Below are 22,128 nucleotides of genomic sequence, written 5' to 3' on the forward strand. Positions count from 1 at the left end.
GTTAGGATGAACATATCACATGGTACGAGTTTTGAAATCACTTTTATTGGCAAAATTTATAAGCCAAGTCTCAGGAAGAGAAAGAATGAATCCCCCACTATTCCCACCATACTATGCAAAGTCATGCTGGGCCAGGCAATCTCCCATCTTATAGGGCAAATATACAAACTGTCAGCAGGATGAACAAATAAGAAAGCTAGGCACGCAGAGTTTAGAACGGAAGCTGTTTCTAGGAATGATCTGGGTCATCTGCTCCATTTCTTGAGTCCTTAGGGCTCAAGGAAAGCTTCAGCCCTTCATCAGGGCAAAGGGTGGTCTCAGCAGGAAGATATCAAGAAAAGAAGAATGAAAAGTATGAAAAGAATCATAACATAGTCAAACATCAGGGAGTATAAATTTATACATTAGCACAAACATATAGGGTATGTAACAGTATATAATACTAAATAGATTATTTAGTATAAATAAAGTATGCTCAAACTACCACACAATTGCACTCATCTCACATGCTAGTGAAGTAATGCTCAAAATTTGCCAAGCCAGCTTCAGTGGTACATGAACCGTGAACTTCCTGATGTTCAAGCTGGATTTCGAAAAGGCAGAGGAACCAGAGATCAAATTGTCAACATCCGCTGGATCATCGAAAGAGCAAGAAAGTTCCAGAAAAACATCTATTTCTGCTTTATTGATTATGCCAAAGCCTTTGACTTTGGGGATCACAATAAACTGTGGAAAATTCTGAAAGAGATGGGAATACCAACCACTTGATCTGCCTCTTGAGAAACCTATATGCAGGTCAGGAAGCAACAGTTAGAACTGGACATGGAACAACAGACTGGTTTCAAATAGGAAAAAGAGTATGTCAAAGCTGTATATTGTCACCCTGCTTATTTAACTTATATGCAGAGTACATCATGAGAAACGCTGGGCTGGAAGAAGCACAAGCTGGAATCAAGATTACCGGGAGAAATATCAATAACCTCAGATATGCAGATGACACCACCCTTATGGCAGAAAGTGAAGAGGAACTAAAAAGCCTCTTGATGAAAGTGAAAGAGGAGAATGAAAAAGTTGACTTAAAGCTCAACATTCAGAAAACTAAGATCATGATATCTGTTCCCATTACTTCATGGGAAATAGATGGGGAAACAGTGTCAGACTATCTTTTGGGGCTCTAAAATCACTGCAGATGGTGATTCCAGCCATGAAATTAAAAATGCTTACTCCTTGGAAGAAAAGTTATGACCAACCTAGACAGCATATTCAAAAGCAGAGACATGACTTTGCTAACAAAGGTCCGTCTAGTCAAGGCTATGGTTTTTCCAGTGGTCATGTATGGATGTGAGAGTTGGACTGTGAAGAAAGCTGAGTGCTGAAGAATTGATGCTTTTGAACTGTGGTGTTGGAGAAGACTTGAGAATTCCTTGGACTGCAAGGAGATCCAGTCTATCCTAATGGAAATCAGTCCTGGGTGTTCGTGGGAAGGACTGATGCTAAAGCTGAAACTCCAGTACTTTGGCCACCTCATGCGAACATTTGACTCATTGGAAAAGACTCTGATGCTGGGAGGGATTGGGGACAGGAGGGAAAGGGGATGACAGAGGATGAGATGGCTGGATGGCATCACCGACTCAATGGATATGAGTCCACTGAGTCTGAGTGAACTTTAGGAGTTGGTGATGGACACGGAGGCCTGGCATGCTGCAATTCATGGGTTCACAAAGAGTCAGACATGACTAAGTGATTGAACTCAACTGAACTGAATCATGAAAAATATGGTCAATTTAATTTAGGTGTATATATGTATTCCAAAATTATTATATATTAAATATACTGATACACACACAAAAAATAGATCCCAATGCTATATATATAAGATCACCACTGAAGAGTGAGCTCTCATTAGAGTGATTTTTGGACCATTCTATGGGTCATAATATACAGCAAGTAAAAGCTCAAAGATTAACAAGACTAAAACAGAAAAAAATCACTTTAAGAGAAAAATGGGCAAAGGACATAAACTCAGGCACTTCAAAAACAAAAAAACAATGACCAATACATACAAAAACTATTTTTTTCAACTTAGTCAAAGAAATGCAAATAAAGACAAATGGCAGTTAAACAGTATGAAATAACTGCTACTTCTCTTAAAAGTATCAAGCTCATAATAGACAAAGAGTAAGTAATTGTAGAAAAATATGAGGAAACTAAGAAGAAATAACAAACTGTAAGGTGTGATCCTAAATAGAATCCTGGGAATTAAAAAAAGACATTAATGAAAAAACTGGTAAAACTGAATATCTGCAATTTAGTTATGTTAAGGAAGATGACATCAGTACAGGAAACTACGTCCCATTAGGGGTGTATTACTTTCCCTGTAAGTCTAAAATTAGTGTGAATTAAAACTTATGAATTAAAAAATAATGAAACACATACTACTGGCAAAATAGAGGCTATATTTAGATATAACTTTTCTGCATGAAAATTTTGGCAGTAGCTATCAAAGGCTTTATATAAGTTCACATCCTTTTGTTCAACTATTCTACTTTAAAAATTTATGGTACAGAAATGAAACTGCTTATTGGATAATTATAGCATTTTAACAGTAAAAATTAAAAATCTTTATGTCCAACAATGAAAGAATGGCTAAATAAATTAAATGACAGAATATCATACAACCACTAATATCATGTTTTTGAGAAATAGCCAATGACACATTCTTAGTAGAATGTTCAGGGATAAAAGAGAAATATGTATCTGGGTATACAGTATGGTTCTGATTGATATAACCTACACTGTTTGCAGGTGAGAAGAAAAATCAAAGTACATTATACACTCGTCTCTAAATTTTCCCACCAAAATACATAGCATTTCAAAATAGAAACAGAAAGGTTTTGTTTGTTCTGTGCTTATAAATTAAGGTATAAATAAGTTTTAAGAATATTGGCTTACTAACTTTTCTATTGAAATGGGTTTGTCCATAAAAAGTTACAGAAACAAAAATATGGGTGAAAGGAGTTAAAATATACAAGCTTCTAGTTTATAAAATAAATAAATCATGAAAACATGATGTTCAGCATGGTGACTGTGTTAATAACACTATAGTGCATATGTGAAAATTACTAAGAGAGATCTTAGAATTTCTCATCACAAGAAGAAAATTCTATAATGACATATGGTGACAGACTAGAACTAGACTTACTGTGGTGGTCATTTCACAATATATACAAATTTTAAACCACTGTGCTGTACACTTGAAACTAATAGCATGTTGTACATCTGAAACTAATAGAATGTTGTACATCAACTACACCTCAATAAAAATTTTTCTTAGTTTTGAAAAGAAGACATAAGCCTTCCTTACCACACCCTTCACAAATGGCCAATCTGTCACTAAATAAATTATTACTGTTGTTTTAAAAAAAATTTGTTATGGAAAAAAGTACTGAAGTAACCCAAACCACTCCTAGAATTTAAGGCCTAAGAGGCAGATACCTGCATTTGAACCTTAATGTGTAATACAAAAAAAAAAAAAAAAAAATCAGTGATGCCACATTATTTAGTTGCAACCAAACTGATATTGCTTCAAGATAAATACTATCTTCAAATATTTACACTCAAAAAAGGTAAAACATTCACTTACATTTTCTAAAACAGTTAACAAAAGTATAAAGTTAATACTGTTAAATGCTTTCTTAGGAAACAACTCACAATTTCAGAGAGCAGGTAAATATTATTCAACAATGACAGATTAAAATAATTATCTAACATAGAACTTTTAATGTCTTCTAAACAGTTCAGAAGGATCAACACAACTGGGCTCCCGAAGATCCACACATTTATTTAGCTACAAAACCTTGGGCAAGTCATCTCTGAAAGTTATACACCTTTCACACTTAAAAACAGCCATAAGCATGCATGCTAGGTCACTTCAGGGGTGCCTGACTCTCTGCAACCCTATGGACCATAGCCTCCCAGGATCCTGCATCCAATCATTCTCCAGGCAAGGATACTGGAGTGGGTTGTCATGCCCTCCTCCAGGTGATCCTTCTATCCCAGGGATCAAACCCTCCTCTCAAGTCTTCTTCACTGGCAGGTGGGTTCTTTACCACTAGCACCACCTGGAAGTCACAGTCATATTTTAAATAAACCTGCACTTCAAGGCACATTATATTATTAAAACAAGTGGTTGTCACACAATACTAATAAAGACCTAATATTATATCCCACTTTATAAATAGGTAAGCTAATCTTTACATAATAAGTAAACTAATGAAAGGAGCAGTGACCCCACAAGAGACTGACCCAGACTTGCCCATGAGTGTTCAGGAGTCTCCAGCAGAGGCGTGGGTCGGTGGTGGCCTGCTGCAGGGTTGGGGACTCTATAAGTGTAGCAGTGCATGCATGGGACAATTGAAGGAGGTCGCCATTATCTTCATTACCTCCACTGTAGTTTGGCCTCAGGTCAATTAACAGGGAGGGAATACAGTCCTGCCCTTCAACAAAAAATTGGATTAAAGATTTACTGAGCATGGCCCTGCCCATAAGAACAAAACCCAGTTTTCCCCTCAGTCAGTCTCTCCCATCAGAAAGCTTCAATAAGCCTCTTATTCTTCTCCATTAGGGGGAAAACAAACTGAAAACCACAATTACCAAAAACTAAACAATCTGACCACATGGACCACAGCCTTGTCTAACTCAATGAAACTATAAGCCATGCCCTGTAGCACGACCCAAGACAGATGGGTCATGGTGGAGAGTTCTGACAAAACGTGACCCACGGGAGAAGGGAATAGCAAACCACTTCAGTATACTTACCTTCAGAACCCCATGAACAGTATGAAAAATCAAAAAGATAGGACACTGAAAGATGAACTCCCCAGGTCGGTAGGTGCCCAATATGTTACTAGAGATCAGTGGAGAATTAACTCCAGAAAGAATGAAGGCATGGAGCCAAAGCAAAAACAACACCCAGTTGTGGATGTGACTGGTGATAAAAGCAAGGTCCGATGCTGTAAAGAGCAATATTGCTTAGGAACCTGGAATGTTAGGTCCATGAATCAAGGCAAATTGAAAGTGGTCAAACAGGAGATGGCAAGAGTGAACGTCAACATTCTAGGAATCAGTGAACTAAGATGGAATGGAATGGGTGAATTTAACTCAGATGACCATTATATATACTACTGTGGGCAAGAATCCCTTAGAAGAAATGCTTATTTAATTTATATGCAGAGTACATCATGAGAAATGCTGGGCTGGATAAAACACAAGCTGGAATCAAGATTGCCAGGAGAAATATCAATAACCTCATATATGCAGATGATACCACCCTTATGGTAGAAAGTGAAGAAGAACTAAAGAGCCTCTTGATGAAAGTGAAAGAAGAGAGTGAAAAAGTTGGCTTAAAACTCAACATTCAGAAAACTAAGATCATGGCATCTGGTCCCATCACTTCATGGCAAAGAGATGGGGAAGGAATGGAAATAGTGACAGACTTTATTTTGGGGGGGCTCCAAAACCACTGCAGATGGTGACTGCAGCCATGAAATTAAAAGATGCTTGCTCCTTGGAAGCAAAGTTATGACCAACCTAGATAGCATATTCAAAAGTAGGGACATTACCTTGCCAACAAAGGTCTGTCTAGTCAAAGCTATGGTTTTTCTAGTAGTCATGTAAGAGTTGGACAATAAAGAAAGCAGAGTGCTGAAGAATTGATGCTTTTGAACTGTGGTATTGGAGAAGACTCTTGAGAGTCCCTTGGACTGCAAGGAGATCCAACCACACCATCCTAAGGAAATCAGTCCTGAATATTCACTAGAAGGACTAACACTGAAGCTGAAACTCTGATACTTTGGCCATCTGATGCAAAGAACTGACTCATGTGAAAAGACCCCAATGCTGGGAAAGATTGACAGTGAGAGGAGAAGGGGACAACAGAGGATGAGATGTTTGGATGGCATCACCAACTCAATAGACATGAGTCTGAGTAAACTCCATGAGTTGGTGATGGACAGGAAGGCCTGGCATGCTGCAGTCCATGGGGTTGCAAAGAGTCCATAGCAACTGAATTGAACTGAAACTAATGTTAGGTGTGGTTATACAAAGTTCCCAATTCAATCCTACTTATTATTGATGGGGCTGTAATTAGAACTTGGGTCTGTTTAATTACAAAGCCCTTAAGCTATATCATACTGACTTTTTTTTTTCCTATGAGGTAGATACTATTATTTTCTCTTTCTTTTTTTTTTTTTTAACTTTACAATATTGTATTGGTTTTGCCATACATCAACATGAATCTGCCACAGGTGTACACGTGTTCCCCACACTGACTTTTAAAATACAATATATCGTCACTACCTGAGATTTGAAAGAGATACTGAAGTATAAAGATATTACATGAAAAAGTAAAAATACACATATACAGAAAACATGACATAAAATGAAAAACTGTAATATATTTAAAGCAGTAGCTTCTAAAATTCGAGTAAGTTCCCTTACATAGGATTCTCAATTCATTCCAGAGTATATGTGTGTCATTCCTAACTGTTTACATTAGAATCACATAGAGCATTTTTAAATGTATTATTTCTAAGACGCATCCACCCAGACCAATTGACAAATTTTTTTTTTAATTCCCCAAGATTGGGAACCATGAATTGAGGTGTTTTGATTTAAAAACTATGCTTATAGGACTTCCCTGGTGGCTCAACTGTAAAGAATTTGCCTGCCAGTGCAGGAGACACGTGTTCGATCCCTGATCCGCGAAGACTCCGCATGTTGTGGAGCAACTGCCTAGGCATCGGAACTATTGAGCCTGTGTTCTAGAGTCTGGGAGCTGCAACTACCGAGCCCGTGCCAGAACTACTGGGGCGTGCAGGCCCCAGAGCCTGTGCTCCAAAAGAGAAACCAAAGCAATGAGACACCAGCAGAGAATAGCCCCCTTTCACCACAACTAGAGAAAAGCTAGGGCAGCAATGAAGACCCAGCACAGCAATTATTACAAAAACACCAAAAACTATGCCTACAGATGTAAAATATTTTCAGCTAGAAAAAACTCCAGTTTCTAACTTTAACATCAAAGATACCACCCCTCACTGTTATTTTTTATTCTCCCTGAGTCCAATGTTGTGAAGATTTTTATATATCAAACTAAATTAAATAATAAATTTTCTTTTTCTGGTTTTCTATCCCTCAAATGCCAAACAACTTATAGTAAGTATGAGAAACTTTCCAAGTTAATTTGATTCTACTAATAACAAAGAATCTTTACATTTTAGGTAGCTTGCCACGTTAGGATCCAAGATTGAGAGTCAGTGGTCCGGGTAAAATTAGCTCTCATTTTAGAAATGAAGAAAATGAGGCTGAGAGAGGTTTTGACAATGCTCTAGTTTTAAAATAAGCAGAATCATCATTCAAGTCTCTTGCTTCAATCTAAGTTTTCTACACAAATAGTCCTGGGCTCTTCTTATCAGTATTATTATTTCAGAATGCTAAAACCACAGAAAAGATTTGGAGGCAGAGAGGGGAAGGTGTTTGCCTAAAGATACTCTTACTTTTTATGATATATGACCTCTTCAAAACATAATTGGGAGCTGACTTTGTTTAGGCATAGATTTTCCTTTTCATGAAAATAAAATTAAATTTAATAGGTCCTCTATGAAAGAAACATCTCAAAATATAAATTTTTTGTGGTAACAAATATGTGTAATTTACCTAATAGTAATACGATATGAAATACAGGGAAAACGGATTATTCATACTAAAAATATTTAGATTCAATTCTGTTTTTGAACTTGAATATTTGTAATAAAATCTATGGGTGCTTCAGTAGTTGTTTCACTTATTGTAAAAAGAACAAATATTTTAGGGAAAATTTACTAATTCTGTAAGGCCAACGTCAAAGAGCTTATGATGGCATGAAAAAAAACACTGAGTTAATTCAAGTCCAGTAGCAAAGAATCTTTAAATTTTGGGTAACTTTTTGTTTAAGGATTCTTAAGTCCTTGATTTCAGAACCCCTTCAAATATTTAAAATCAAAAGAGTTTCTATTTAGGTAGGTTATATCTACTAATATTTACCATATTACAGATTAAAATAGAAAATTTCAAAATACTTGTTTATTAATTTCATTTTAAATAACAATAATAAACCCATTACAAATTAACATGAATAACGTTTTTTTTAAAAATGGCTATCTAGCAAGCACAAAAGAATCAGAGAAAACAGTGGCACTGTTTCACATCTCTGCAAATATCCTTAATGTCTCGATTAATAAAAAAACAGCTATACTCTCATAACTGCTTCTGCTTTCATTCTGTTAAAACGTTTTGGTTGAAGAATAAAGATACTCTGGTTTCATAAATATTAACAGCTAAAAAAGGGAGTATTTTAATAGCAAATTACAATAAATGTGGATATATTTCTTTGATACAATACCAAAACTCAATAGTCGGTATTTTCTTAAAGGTTTGCTGCAAAGTAGAATCTGACTCCCTATCACTGAGCTTTTTGAACTGTTACATTAAAATGTATTATCTTGCACTTTGAATGAATCTTATTCATGGATGATTTAATTATATCATACATTATTTAGAAAATACTGACTTCTATGAATTATGCAATCTTCCAAATGTTGACAGAGTTCATGACACAATATAAAAAAATCATATTTATTAATACTACCAACCATAAGAAAAGATTTTATGTACTGAGAAGCTGTTAAGATCGTGATGACTGATACAAGTTGTTCATAATTCTAATTTTTACTTGATAGCTCAAATTTCATCAAGAAATACTATCAGTTGTTTTCCTTTAGGTGACAAATGCACTTTATTCAATTTTGAGGAACTGTCTACCAAACAACAAAAAGTAAAGAACTCACTATGTGTGGCAGACAGACTCTTAAAAGTAGCCTCCACGATCCTCACTCCCTGGAATTCATGTCCTGTGCCCTCTCTTTGAGTGACGGCAAGTCATGTGACTTGCTTCTGACAGAGTAGAGCAAAAGTGACACGATACATATGATTTTTTCTATGTGATTACATTACATAAGGCTGTAATGCCATCCTGCTAAGCATTCTCTCTCCCTTGTGGGCTCTGAAGAAGAGCCATGCTGGGAAAACTCAACCTGGCAAGGAGCCAACCAAAAGCCAGTAAAATATTGAGACCCTCAATATGAAAACCCTTAAGGAACCGAATGCTACCAATAACCATGAGAAGTTGGAAGTAGACACTTCCTCAGTTGAGCTTCACATCTTGAATGAAGCCTTGAGGAACCCTGAAGCAGAAGATCCAGCTAAGACATGACATGACTCCTAACTCACAAAATCTGTGACATAATAGAAGTATGTGGTTTTAAACCACCAAGTTAATAGTAATATACACCACGGCTTCAGTCATCTTTTCAAGTAAAAATGGCTTTCTGGGTAATTTAGCTCAACATTAAACCACACTAGTACTTTTTCCCAAGCTAATCATCATACCTCAGACACAGAAGTATATTATGCATACTACCCATTTCATATGTGAAACATTTTAAAAGACAAATATTCAAGGGTAGAGAGTTTATAAAAGTAATGACATTTTAATATTTCATCAAAATAACTGAGTATGATTGAAATAATTTTTACTGTGAGTACATGGTCACGACTAGTACAAAAACTACTATTCATACTAACATGCCAGCAGTTTACTCACCATTGCTTTTGCCTCATCAGTGCAAGTGTCAACACAGTGACAAAAGCAAATAGTTCCTTTGTGTAATTTTGACAATACGGTTGATTCAAAGCCCATGAAACAGTCTCAGGGGTACCCCAGGGGACGGACAACTACACTTTGAACATTTTTACACTAAGGCAATGGATTGAAATCCCAGATCTATCATTTGCCAGCTGTGCCACCTTGAGTGAATTATTTAAACTACATGAGCCTCAGTTTCCTCAACTATAAAACAAAAATAAATAATACTGCCCACTTCATAGGTACATTTAAGAATCTAAAGAGATTAACTCATGATAGCACAAAACCTTACACACATTAACAACTCAATATTAATTATTACTTTCTATAAAAGTTAAACTAAACTATGAAGGTATGTTTTCAGAATAAAAGGCTACAATAGCCTCTCAGCAATTCTCCCAGTTAAGAACTAAGAACATTTAGCCCAGTTTACAATCTGAAATAGTTTGCCATTATTACTAAATATACTTTTATTCATGTTTTAATAACACAGTTTTCAATACTATAGCCTATTTAAGCATATTATCAAATTTAAAAACAGGCTGGGTAGTTTGTTCCTACAATTATTATTTGGGTACTGGTTAAACTATCATAAAGATGGTGACATTTTCTGATGCTGATTATGATTCCACTGAATGATTACCCATGCAAATACAGAATTTTCACTATGCATTGTTGACACAGATAAATAATACCCAACATATCCCTGAGCTGACTGTGTAGTTTCAGAAACACTTACAGGTTTAGACAAAGGCTGAACAATAACAGAACTATCTGAAGATCTAGATTCAGGATGAAAATTTACTGGAGAGGCAGCCACTGGATTTGATGCTGGGTTCGTGTAATGTTGACTTGCAGGCTTGAATGCAGGAGTAATACCTGTATTTTAAAATTACACAACACACTGAATATATTTCTACATAATCAATGATGTCAAAATACTTCACTTTAAAATAAAAATAGTAAAATACTACTGTACCTCGGCAGAGTGCACCATTCTTTATTCCCCTTGAATATGAGCTGGGGTTTACTCTATTCAAAATATCTATAAAAGATTACATTATTTTAAAACTCATTGTTTGAATTATATATATATATATATAAATAGAAATCATACACTGAAAACAACTGAAAAGATTTCTGGAAGGAGTATACAGGTTAACACTGCTTTATGAATATAGTTAATTTTAAACATATATATCTTTATCTACTAAAACTAGTATCTTAATTCTTATAGAATAAGAATAATATTTCTAACTGTAATTCAAAATCCAAAACCCAGAAGTTAAAGATTGATAAATATGACTACCCATAAGTCAAATCTTCTACATGGCAAAGAAATAGTTCACATAATTGGCAAAAATATTCCAAAAATATATTCATATACAACTAAAATTGAAGTATCTTGCTTTGAGAGATGAAAGGGCTGTACATACATGCATTCAAGTTCCTATTTACTGAAAATCAAATCCTGTCCAACATCCATATCCAATTCACACCCTTATAAGCCCTGAAGTATCATTATAAGGGACCTCATTGGATTATCTCCACCATTACTCAAGTCCTGAAAGGGAATCTATTAGAGAATGAAGACTAAAGTGAACATACGGTTTACCAGAATATCTTACAACTTAACGGACTTCATATTTATCACTATACCAGAAGTCAGTCAGGGCCTAATATGACTTTCATGATCAGTTTAAAGTTTCTAATTGCATGCATGCATGTGAACTCAATAATTTACAGGTTTTTTTATGACCAAACTAAAATTCAGAAGAGTAAGGATCTGCCTAAAATTACTGGTTAGAAAAAGGTAAAAGGACCAACACCAGACCTCAGAAAACAATTTCCTCATTTCCTCTCATAATAGAAAGGAATAAGCCTCCATAAATTAATTCTGTAGTGTAAAGGGGCATATAAAAGTAGGACTGTTTTCTGAAAATGGCAGTGTAGTGCTCTATACCTAAGTATTAGAGATGTCCATTCTAAAGGAGATCAGTCCTGGGTGTTCATTGGAAGGAATGATGCTAAAGCTAAAACTACAGTACTTTGGCCACCTCATGTGAAGAGTTGACTCATTGGAAAAGACTTTGATGCTGGGAGAGATTGCGGGCAGGAGGAAAGGGGGACGACAGAGGATGAGATGGCTGGATGGCATCACCGACTCGATGGACGTGAGTTTGGGTGAACTCCAGGAGTTGGTGATGGACAGGGAGGCCTGGCGTGCTGCAATTCATGGGGTCACAAAGAGTTGGACACGACTGAGCAACTGAACTGAACTGAAAGGAGAACAATCTGCTCAAACAACTTGACACCACTTTCATGCATAAATTCAAGATTAAGTATTTATTCAAACCTTCAAAGTACTACTGCTAAAGTATGTTTTGGTGTTTGTATTCTACAATAAACAAGTTTTTACCTTCCTGTCTGGCAACATATATAAACATTTAGCTTATACTCCATATGTTAAAATATTTTATGGCTTATACAAAAGCAACAATAAAATCATTTAAACTCTGTATCTTAAGAGTACAGAAAAGAAAATCTACTGGGATCAGTCTCCTTCTGACAATTATTTTAAAATTAACATATATTTTTCTATTTGAATACTGAGCGAATGAACTGAACTGACTGAAGAGTCATCTAAAAATCAGTATAAATTCAATTTAAATCTTAATTGTCTTGTTTTCAATAAAACAACTTAAGTAACGATTTTGCAATATGGTAATATTCCCATATAAAATAATTACAGCGACTAGAAACAGTAATTAAGAGAATGTATAATTATGTTCCACTATCAGCAACAAGCATGCCACCACACCTAGTTCAATCTATAATCAAAGTAGCACTCCATTCAGAACCTCTTTTGAGTGGTTATCAATCTTCCACAAAAAATGCTATTCAGAATTCCATTAGTTAAGCTAGTCTCCCTCTGATAAAACTGAAAAAAAGAGTGCTATTCCAAGCTTAGAGGCAACAGAAGAAAGAATCAGGCTTTCAGAAAATTTAAAAGCAGTCTCTTTGTTATACTTTTAAGCACTGATTTTGGCGAAACAAAACAAAACAAAACACTAGTATGCTGGTTATGAGCTTTAGTAAATTCTCCTGACTTAAGCAAACAAAATACATGTAAACGCAATGGGAAGGGATCTATTTTCTCTTTCTCCCCTGAAATGTATACATTATTTCTCTGCACTTCTATACATTATTGAGTGGATGTTTTAACAAGAGCCATTTGTCTTTAACATTGTAAAAATGGCAAATCCAATTACTCTTAACTGACATCATTCACTGTCTATACATTTTGTAGCTACTATAAATGTCACTGCAATGAGGCAGCTGCTTGCATGTGAGAACCCCTATCTAAGACTAACCCAAACACATTTAGTGTATTATAACATTTTAAGCAAAGTATTCTAAACTCTTCTGTTTCTGGGTTATAAGTAAGGGAAAAAAAAAAAAAAAAAGAAAATGAGCAAAAAGATAAACAGGTTACTTGGCTCCACTAAAAATTATGATTTCTATTATGAAAAGACTTCCGATGTCACCAGTTTATCTTAGTCCATTTATTTTTCTCACATCTGATATTTTAACTCCTAAGCTCCTTCCTCAAGTTCCCAATTTTAAAACTCTAATTCTGAAATTCTTACCAATTTCCCACCCAATCTTTCATCCTTAACTCCTTACCAAGGAACAAGGACTTAATTAAATGCATATAAGAGAGTTCACAAGTTTTTCTATTAGGAATGGTATTTTACAAAACTGGGGTTTACTGAAAGTAAATGCTCACTTGAAATTGCTGGTTTTGAACTTGATATCTCTCCAACAAAGATCGGTTCATCATCATCATCATCATCAACCTCTTTTACTTTCTTCTGCCATGGTTCCAACTCTTCTTCTTCACATTCCATAAAGAGTTCTGCCATTTTTGAATTATCTAATTTTCAAAAGGAGAGAAGCAAACCTTATTTTCAAAAAGAAAAATGAATACATTTTTGTAATACATAGTAGGAGATTTAAGATCTACTTTAATAATCCTAATAGCAATTTCTGAGTTGATATTCACAGTTAGTACATGGCAGCAACAGTGAGAAACTCAGAGTTCACTCTCTAAGATTTAAACTAGTAAAATGTAGATAAAGAGATGACTGATAGATAATGGTTGATAGTAGTTATTTACGGTGGACAGAACATTTGGGAACAAAGTCAGTTTCAGTCATACACCTGGAATATGATTATATCTACGAAAAAGTTTGCACCGAACCATTATCTGGGAAAAAATGTACTAACAAATGAGAGACAAACCAAGAATAAGAGGCAACAGATGGGAGAGAGAACAGAAAAACAGAACCCAATTCAGGTATGTCAGGTACATAGCAAAGAAGGGATGAGATGCTAGGCTAAAATAAAAGAACAAAGTGAGATTTATTCCAATCAGGGAAAATTACACATTTCTTGCCTGAAGAAACAGACCAAAGAACATACAGTAAAATATCACTGTCCTAGAAGTTCTGACCAAGTACAGAAGCATTTTAGTGCCTTGATGTTAAACATACAACCAATAAGCACCAGAAATTTTAGGAAAACCTCTTGTCTTTCAGACCAAAATCAATAACAGAGAAAGAACCCTTAGGAAAAAAGGTAATACAAAAAGCAAGACAAATATTAGAGAAAATATAGTTAGCATCTTTAGAGATATGAGACAAAAAAGGATGTTATAAAAAGTAATGATCAGAAAACAAAATAGGATTTAAAATACAATAGCCAAAATTTTTTCATTCACTTAAAACAAATGTCCTCAGAACTGAGAAAAAAAAAATTTATACACACACAAACATAAACAAAACAGAGAATACAAGGTTGTTAGAAAATCAATTTAAAGGTACAACACTTAAATTTATACAAAGAGAATAGAGAGAAAGCAGGAGTTAAGTTATCAAAGAAATAATGCAAGAAAATTTCCAAGATCAGAAGACAATAATCTCTGAGCTGAAAGATTCCACTAATGCTCACTACAACAATCAAGAAAAAAGTTATACCAGGACGTATCACTGCCAAATTTCAGAACAAAAAAGATAAAGAGAATATCTTCAGGGGTTGGGAGTTAGGGAACAGAAACAGGTCATATACAAAAGATTAAGAGTAACAAGAACAGAAACTAGAACACAGTAAAACAATTCTTTTAAAATTCTTACCAAAATTATATTTCAATTTAGAAAATCCAAACTTTTCGTTTAAGTGTAAGAGTAAGGACCAGCAACATCAAACAAAATTTACTTCCCAGGCACTCTTTCTCCTGAAGCTACTATAGAATCCACCAAAACAAGAGACTCAGGCAAGAAAGAGGAAGACACAGGATGTAGAAAACATGGCATTCAACACAGTACAAAGTTCCAGGACAACAGAAGCTCAGTAGGCCGAAAGAACAGCCAGTCTAGACTAACTCCTGAGAGCAGCACCTTCAGGAGGAATGTCTCCAGGAGGCCAAAGAAAAGATGATGAAAATATAAATGTTTAGACTACCTGACAGATTTCAACATACAGAAAATTGAACTGAGAGGTTCTTGAGGGTGTGAGAAGATTCGGCTATAGATGTTAATAAAAGTTAGCAAATCAAAAAACATGAAAAGTATTCATTGTTGGGTAAACAAACAAGTAAAAAATGTATCCCCTCACATGCTATTCTATATATAATAGTATATTAACAGCATACTACCATGCTCATCAGTAAATAGTGTTTATATGGTCCTCATAATGAAAATATCAAATATAGATTTAACCAAAAATTGGGAGACACTTAGAGGGAAGGAAGGGATAGTTGTAAAAAGCAAAAATCCTTATGACAGAATAGCACCAGAAAATGGTTAAAACTGACTATGCAATGGCAGCACAAATATATATGCACATAAGCACTTTTTAAGAAACTGAGGCTAAACCAGTTTTTTTAAGTTGTTTGCTTTATTTAAAACAATGTGTATACTTTAAGCTGAAAGGAAGGACAAAAAGGAAGAGTAAGAGTACCAGAGGAGGGAAAAAAAGAGATAAAGTATTAAAGTTCTAAACTAAAGTAACAGCAATGGCAATGGATACAAGTGATATATAAAGAGGGTATATATATATATATATATATACACACACACACACACACACAAGGGCCAACTCACAGGAAAAGACCCTGATGCTGGGAAAGACTGAGGGCAGAAGAGGGCGACAGAGAAGGAGATGGCTGGATGGCATCATTGACACAATGGAGTTTGAGCAAACTCAGGGAGATAGTGAAGGACAGGGAAGCCTAGAGTGCTACAGTCCATGGGGTTGCAAAGAGTTGAACATGACTGAGCGACTAAACAACAAAATGTCTGTCTGTCTGTCTAGGACAGGCTGCTGCTGCTGCTGCTAAGTTGCTTCAGTCATGTCCGACTCTGTGCAACCCCATAGACAGCAGCCCACCAGGCTCCCCCGTCCCTGCAATTTACTTCTCCAATGCAGGAAAGTGAAAAGTTTAAGTGAAGTCTTTCAATCGTGTCCGACTCTTCGCAACTTCATGGACTACAGCCTACCAGACTCCTCCGTCCATGGGATTTTCCAGGCAAGAGCACTGGAGTAGAGGTATAGGACAGAGGGAGACTTCCAAAGGAAAAAACCTCCAGGGTTCAAAGATTCTGGCTTAGACAATGATATCATCATGAGTTAAAGGTGGCAACTTCTAAAGGTCATTTTTTATTATAATAAAGCAATGCCATTTCTCTTTTGACTCAAACTTAAGACAATGTTCTACCACAGTCTTAAAAGATAGTGCTAATTGAAACAGTACTTTGGAGATGTCATACACAGAAATACCTTATTAAAATAGGTGCCATTCTTTTACAAATTTAAAAGAATTTTCCCTTCTATAAATGTACCTTAAATCATTTCCTAGCCTAACATTATTTAAATGTTTAGTAGTCCACCTACCAAAAAATATATAAATAAATAAGGCCTTCTCATTTTTCCAAATGTCATCAATATCATGAAATGATCCCTTTCTTTCTAAACTATACTGTTTTACTGCTGCTGCTAAGTCATTTCAGTTGTGTCCAACTCTGTGCGACCCCATAGACGGCAGCCCACCAGGCTCCCCTGTCCCTGGGATTCTCCAGGCAAGAACACTGGAGTGGGTTGCCATTTCCTTCTCCAATGCATGAAAGTGAAAAGTGAAAGTGAAGTTGCTCAGTCGTGTCCAACTCTTAGCGACCCCATCAACTGCAGCCCACCAGGCTCCCCCGTCCATGGGATTTTCCAGGCAAGAGTACTGGAGTGGGGTGCCATTTATATAGAATTCTTCAAGTCAAATGATTAAAAATACTACTACATGTTTAAGGCAAAATGAGCTTCTTGACAGTGTATTTCGCTCTATATATAAGATAGGCCGTATAGACATATATAATAATCTAAAACTAGGAAAGTAGGTGAAGTCAAGCAATGCCTAATTTTAAAAGATTAGGGAAATTCATTATATACTAATATTAAAAATATCATATATTTCCAGTTGGTATATGTTATGAGCTAAACTGAGTTTCTCTAAAATTCATATTCTGAAGTCCTCACCATCAGTACCTCACAATGTGTATATATTTGGAGGCAGAATCTTTAAAGAAGTAAGTTAAAGTTAAATTATGAGTGGGCGCTAATACATTATGATCACTGTCCATAAGAGAAGAGCAGTCAGAACACATATACATGTACAGAGGTAAGACCATTTGAAGACATAGGAAGCAGATGACCATCTATAAGCAAAGGAGAGAGGCCTGAAATAGATCCTTTCTTCAAGTCACTCAAAAATATCTAGATCTTAGACGTCTAGCCTCCAGAATTATGAGAAAGTAAGTTTCTGTTAAGTCATCTACTCTATAATACTTTGCTATGACAGACCTATCAAACTAATGCAGAAAACAAAGGTCTTCCACCTCACTCTTTAGCATGGCACTGCCATTGTAAATATATTCAGGATATATTGTTGAGAAATAATTTTTGAAGATATATGACAGCTTTATAATATTTTTAGAAATAATTAGTTTTTGTCTATGCATAAAAGAAACATAAGAAAGCCTTCCTAAGTGATCAATGCAAAGAAATAAAGGAAAACAATAGAATGGGAAAGACTAGAGATATCTTCAAGAAAATGAGAGATAACAAGGGAACATTTCATGCAAAGACGGGCACAATAAAAGACAGAAATGGTATGGACCTAGCAGAAGCAGAAGATATTAAGAAGAGATGGCAAGAATACACAGAAGAACTATACAAAAAAACAGGTCTCAAAGACCCAGATAACCATGATGGTGCGATCACTCACCTAGAGCCAGACATCCTGGAATATGAAGTCAAGTGGGCCTTAGAAAGCATCACTACCAACAAAGCTAGTGGAGGTGATGGAATTCCAGCTGATCTATTTCAAATCCTGAAAGATGATGCTGTAAAGTGCCGCACTCAATATGCCAACAAATTTGGAAAACTCAGCAATGGCCATAGGACTGGAAAGGTCAGTTTTCATTCCCATCCCAAAGAAAAGCAATGCCGAAGAATGCTCAAACTACCGCACAATTGCACTCATCTCACATGCTAGTAAAGTGATGCTCAAAATTCTCCAAGCTAGGCTTCAACAGTATGTGAACCAAGAACTTTCAGATGTTCAAGCTGGATTTAGAAAAGGCAAAGGAACCAGAGATCAAATTGCCAACATCCGCTGGATCATCAAAAAAGCAAGAGAATTCCACAAAAATACCTACGTCTACTTCATTGACTACACTAAAGACTTTGACTGTGTGGATCAAACAAACTGTGGAAAATTTTTCAAGAGATGGGAATACAAGACCACCTGACCTGCCTCCTGAGAAATCTGTATGCAGGTCAGGAAGCAACAGTTAGAACCAGACATGGAACAATAGATTGATTCTAAATTGGGAAAGGAGTACGTCAAGACTGTATATTGTCTCCCTTCTTATTTAACTTACATGCAGAGTACATCATGTGAAATGCCAGGCTGGATGAAGCACAGCTGGAATCAAGATTGCCAGGAGAAAAATCTGATATGTAGATGACACCACCCTTATGGAAGGGAAGAAGAACTAAAGAGTCTTTTGATGAAAGTGAAAGAGGAGAGTGAAAAAGCTGACTTAAAACTCAGCATTAAAAAAAAAAAAGATCCTGGCATCCGGTCAGGTGATCCAGTCCCATCACTTCATGGCAAACAGATTGGGGAAACAATGGAAACAGTGACAGACTTTATTTTCTTGGGCTCCAAAATCACTGCAGATGGTGACTGCAGCCATGAAATTAAAAGACGCTTGCTCCTTGGAAGAAAAGTTACGACCAAGCTAGATGGCATATTAAAAAGCAGAGACATTACTTTGCCAACAAAGGTCCGTCTAGTCAAAGCTATGGCTTTTCCAAGAGTTATGTATCGATGTGAGCGCTGGACCATAAAGAAAGCTGAGCACTGAAGTTGTGTTGTGGTGTTGGAGAAGACTCTTCAGAGTCCCTTGGACAGTAAGATCAAACCAGTCCATCCTAAAGGAAATCAGTCCTGAATATTCACTGGAAGGACGGATGATGAGGCTGAAGCTCCAATACTTCTGCCACCTGATGAGACGAATTGACTCTTACCACCTGTATTCTTGCCACCTCTTCTTAATCACTTCTCTTTCTATGAGGTCCCTACCGTTTCTGTCCTTTATCATGCCCATCCTTGCATGAAATGTTCCCTTGGGATCTCCAATTTTCTTGAAGAGATCTCTGATCTCTCCCTATAGTTTTCTTCTATTTCTTGGCATTGTTCATCGAAAAAGGTCCTCTTGTCTCTCCTTGCTATTTTCTGGAACTCTGCATTCACTGCAGTATATCTTTAACTTTCGCTTCTCTTCTTTCCTCAGATATCTGTTAAGCCTCCTCAGACAACCACTTTGCCTTCTTCCATTTCTTTCTCTTTGCAACAGTTTTGGTAAACTGCCATCTGTACAATGCTATGAACCTTCATCCATAATTCTTCAGGCACTGTCTACCAGATCTAATCCCTTGAATCTATTCATCACCTCTGCTGTATAATCATAAGGGAGTTGATCCAGGCAAGAATAGTGGAGTGGGCTGCCATTTCCTCCTCCAGAGGTCTTCCCAGGGATTGAACCTCTGCCTCTTATGTCTCCTTCATTGGCAGGCAGGTTCTTTACCACTAGTGCTTCTTGGGAATTCCCAAAACCTGAATGGCCTACTTGTTTTCCCTACTTCCTTCAATTTAAGCCTGAATTTTGCAATAAGAAGCTCATGACCTAAGTCACAGTCAGCTCCAAGTCTTGTTTTAGCTGACTGCATACAGCTTCTCTATCTTTGGCTGCAAAGAACATAATCAATCTGATTTCAGTACCAACTATCTGGTGATGTCCACATGTAGACTCATCTCTTGGGTTGCTGGAAAAGATGTCTGCTATGACCAGTACGTTCTCTTGACACTCTGTTAGCCTTCGCCCTGCCTCATTTTGTACTCCCAGGCCAAACTTGCCTGTTACTCCAGGTATCTCTTGACTTCCTATTTTTGCATTCCAATCCTCTATGATAGAAAGGGCATCTCTTTTTGGAGTTAGTTCTAGAAGTAGGTCTTCATTGAACTGGTCAACTTCAGCTTCGCTGCCATCAGTGATTGGGGCACAGACTTGGATTACTGTGATGCTGAATGGCTTGCCTTGGAAACAAACTGAGATTATTCTGCTGTTTTGAAGACTGCAGCCACATGCTACATTTCAGACTCTTTTGTTGACTATGAGGGCTACTCCATTTCTTCTAAGGGATTCTTGCCTGCAGAAGTAGTTATAATGGTCATCTGAATTAAATTTGCCCATTCCTGTCGATTTTAGTTCACTGATTCCTAATATGTCAATGTTCACTCTTGCCATGTCCTGCTTTAACACATTTAATTTACCTTGAAACAATGGAGACAGTGACAGACTTTTTTTCTTGGGCTCCAAAATCACTGCAGATGGTGACTGCAGCCATGAAATTAAAAGATGCTTGCTCCCTGGAAGAAAAGCTATGACAAACCTAGACAGGATATTAAAAAGCAGAGACAATACTTTGCCAACAAAGGTCCATCTAGTTAAAGCCATGGTTTTTCCAGTAGTCCTGTATGGATGGGAGAGTTGGACCATGAAAAAAGCTGAGCACCAAAGAACTGATTCTTTTAAACTGTGGTGTTGGAAAAGACTCTTGGGAGTCCCTTGCACATTAAGGAGATCCAACCAGTTAATCCTAAGGGAAATCAGTCCTGAATACTCATTGGAAAGGATGACGGTGGAGCTGAAGCTCCAATACTTTGGCCACTTGATACAAAGACCTGATTCAGTGGAAAAGCCCCTGATGTTGGGAAAGACTGAAGGCAGGAGGATAAGGAGACAACAGAGGATGAGATGGTTGGATGGCATCACCGACTCAATCGACATGAGTTTGAGCAAGCTCCGGGAGTTGGTGATGGACAGGGAAGCCTGGCGTGCCACAGTCCCTGGGGTCACAAAGAGTCGGACACGACTAAGTGAATGAACTGAACTGAACACTAGTATCTATCCTAGCAACAACACTTACTTTTTGGCTGAAAAGGGTTGCCACCAATCAAGTTGAAAAGTTGATTTTCTGTAAACTGTCATCTAAGTACTGATACATGATATCAGTCAATTTTATGAGTATCTTTAAGTAAAGCCAAATACTGAAAAATGAAACTTTAAATTCAGAAGTTCTTGGATCTAATTTTGATCTTCAAACTCACCATGTGACTCCATACAAGGCAGCAAGTTATACCTCAGTTTTCTTTACTATAAAATAAAGATAACTAGCATTAAAGTGGATTTCATTAAATACACACATATTGAACCTTTTTTCATATAAAAAGCTTAAGGTTTAAGTTTGGTAAGTCTAATATAAACATTTAACTCACTCTACAAAATTGGTTCATTCTTGAATGAACTCAAATTTATTAAGTAAAATGGTGATTCTTAATTCTTAATTAAGCCCCTAATATTTGAACAAGTCTGAAATTATTACATATAAAGTTTTTTAAAAGCATCTTTCTGTAGAAATGAATAATCGCCTCATAGTATACTACTTTAGTAAATCTGAATATTCAGATGCTGACATTAACTTTTAACTGTTGCCGAGTCTTCACATTTCAGATATAAATATAATTCTTTCCATAAGAAAACATAATCATAAATCAATTTTAGTTTATGTTTTTCTGTTTTCTAATCTACAAACTCAAAAGGACAAAAATTAGTTGGATATAGTATTTTGTCAGATTACTTCATTCAAATAATAACTACTCAAACTAATCACAGTCATTTTTTCCTATATGTAAGGTAATGGGGCTAAAA

General features: G+C 36.2%; 1 protein-coding gene across 7 annotated transcripts in view; it reads right to left on the reverse strand.

Annotated features, from left to right (window-relative positions):
• The window catches only part of ZNF280D (zinc finger protein 280D), a 127,843-nt gene that overhangs the window by 84,495 nt on the left and 21,220 nt on the right, over positions 1-22,128 (reverse strand). For 5 of the 7 annotated variants that reach the window (XM_040226594.1, XM_040226595.1, XM_040226600.1 and 2 more), the window contains 4 exons: positions 21,528-21,573; positions 13,530-13,676; positions 10,719-10,784; positions 10,479-10,618 (listed from right to left, as the gene is read on the reverse strand). In XM_040226594.1, the coding sequence (XP_040082528.1) occupies positions 10,479-10,618; positions 10,719-10,784; positions 13,530-13,676; positions 21,528-21,540 (366 nt within the window). In that variant the 5' untranslated portion in view covers positions 21,541-21,573. The remainder of the gene's footprint in view (positions 1-10,478; positions 10,619-10,718; positions 10,785-13,529; positions 13,677-21,527; positions 21,574-22,128) is intronic. The other 2 variants (XM_040226596.1, XM_040226597.1) reach the window with 1 other exon arrangement.

Source organism: Oryx dammah, unplaced genomic scaffold, assembly GCF_014754425.2.
Source record: "Oryx dammah isolate SB20612 unplaced genomic scaffold, SCBI_Odam_1.1 HiC_scaffold_26, whole genome shotgun sequence".
NCBI lineage: Eukaryota > Metazoa > Chordata > Mammalia > Artiodactyla > Bovidae > Oryx > Oryx dammah.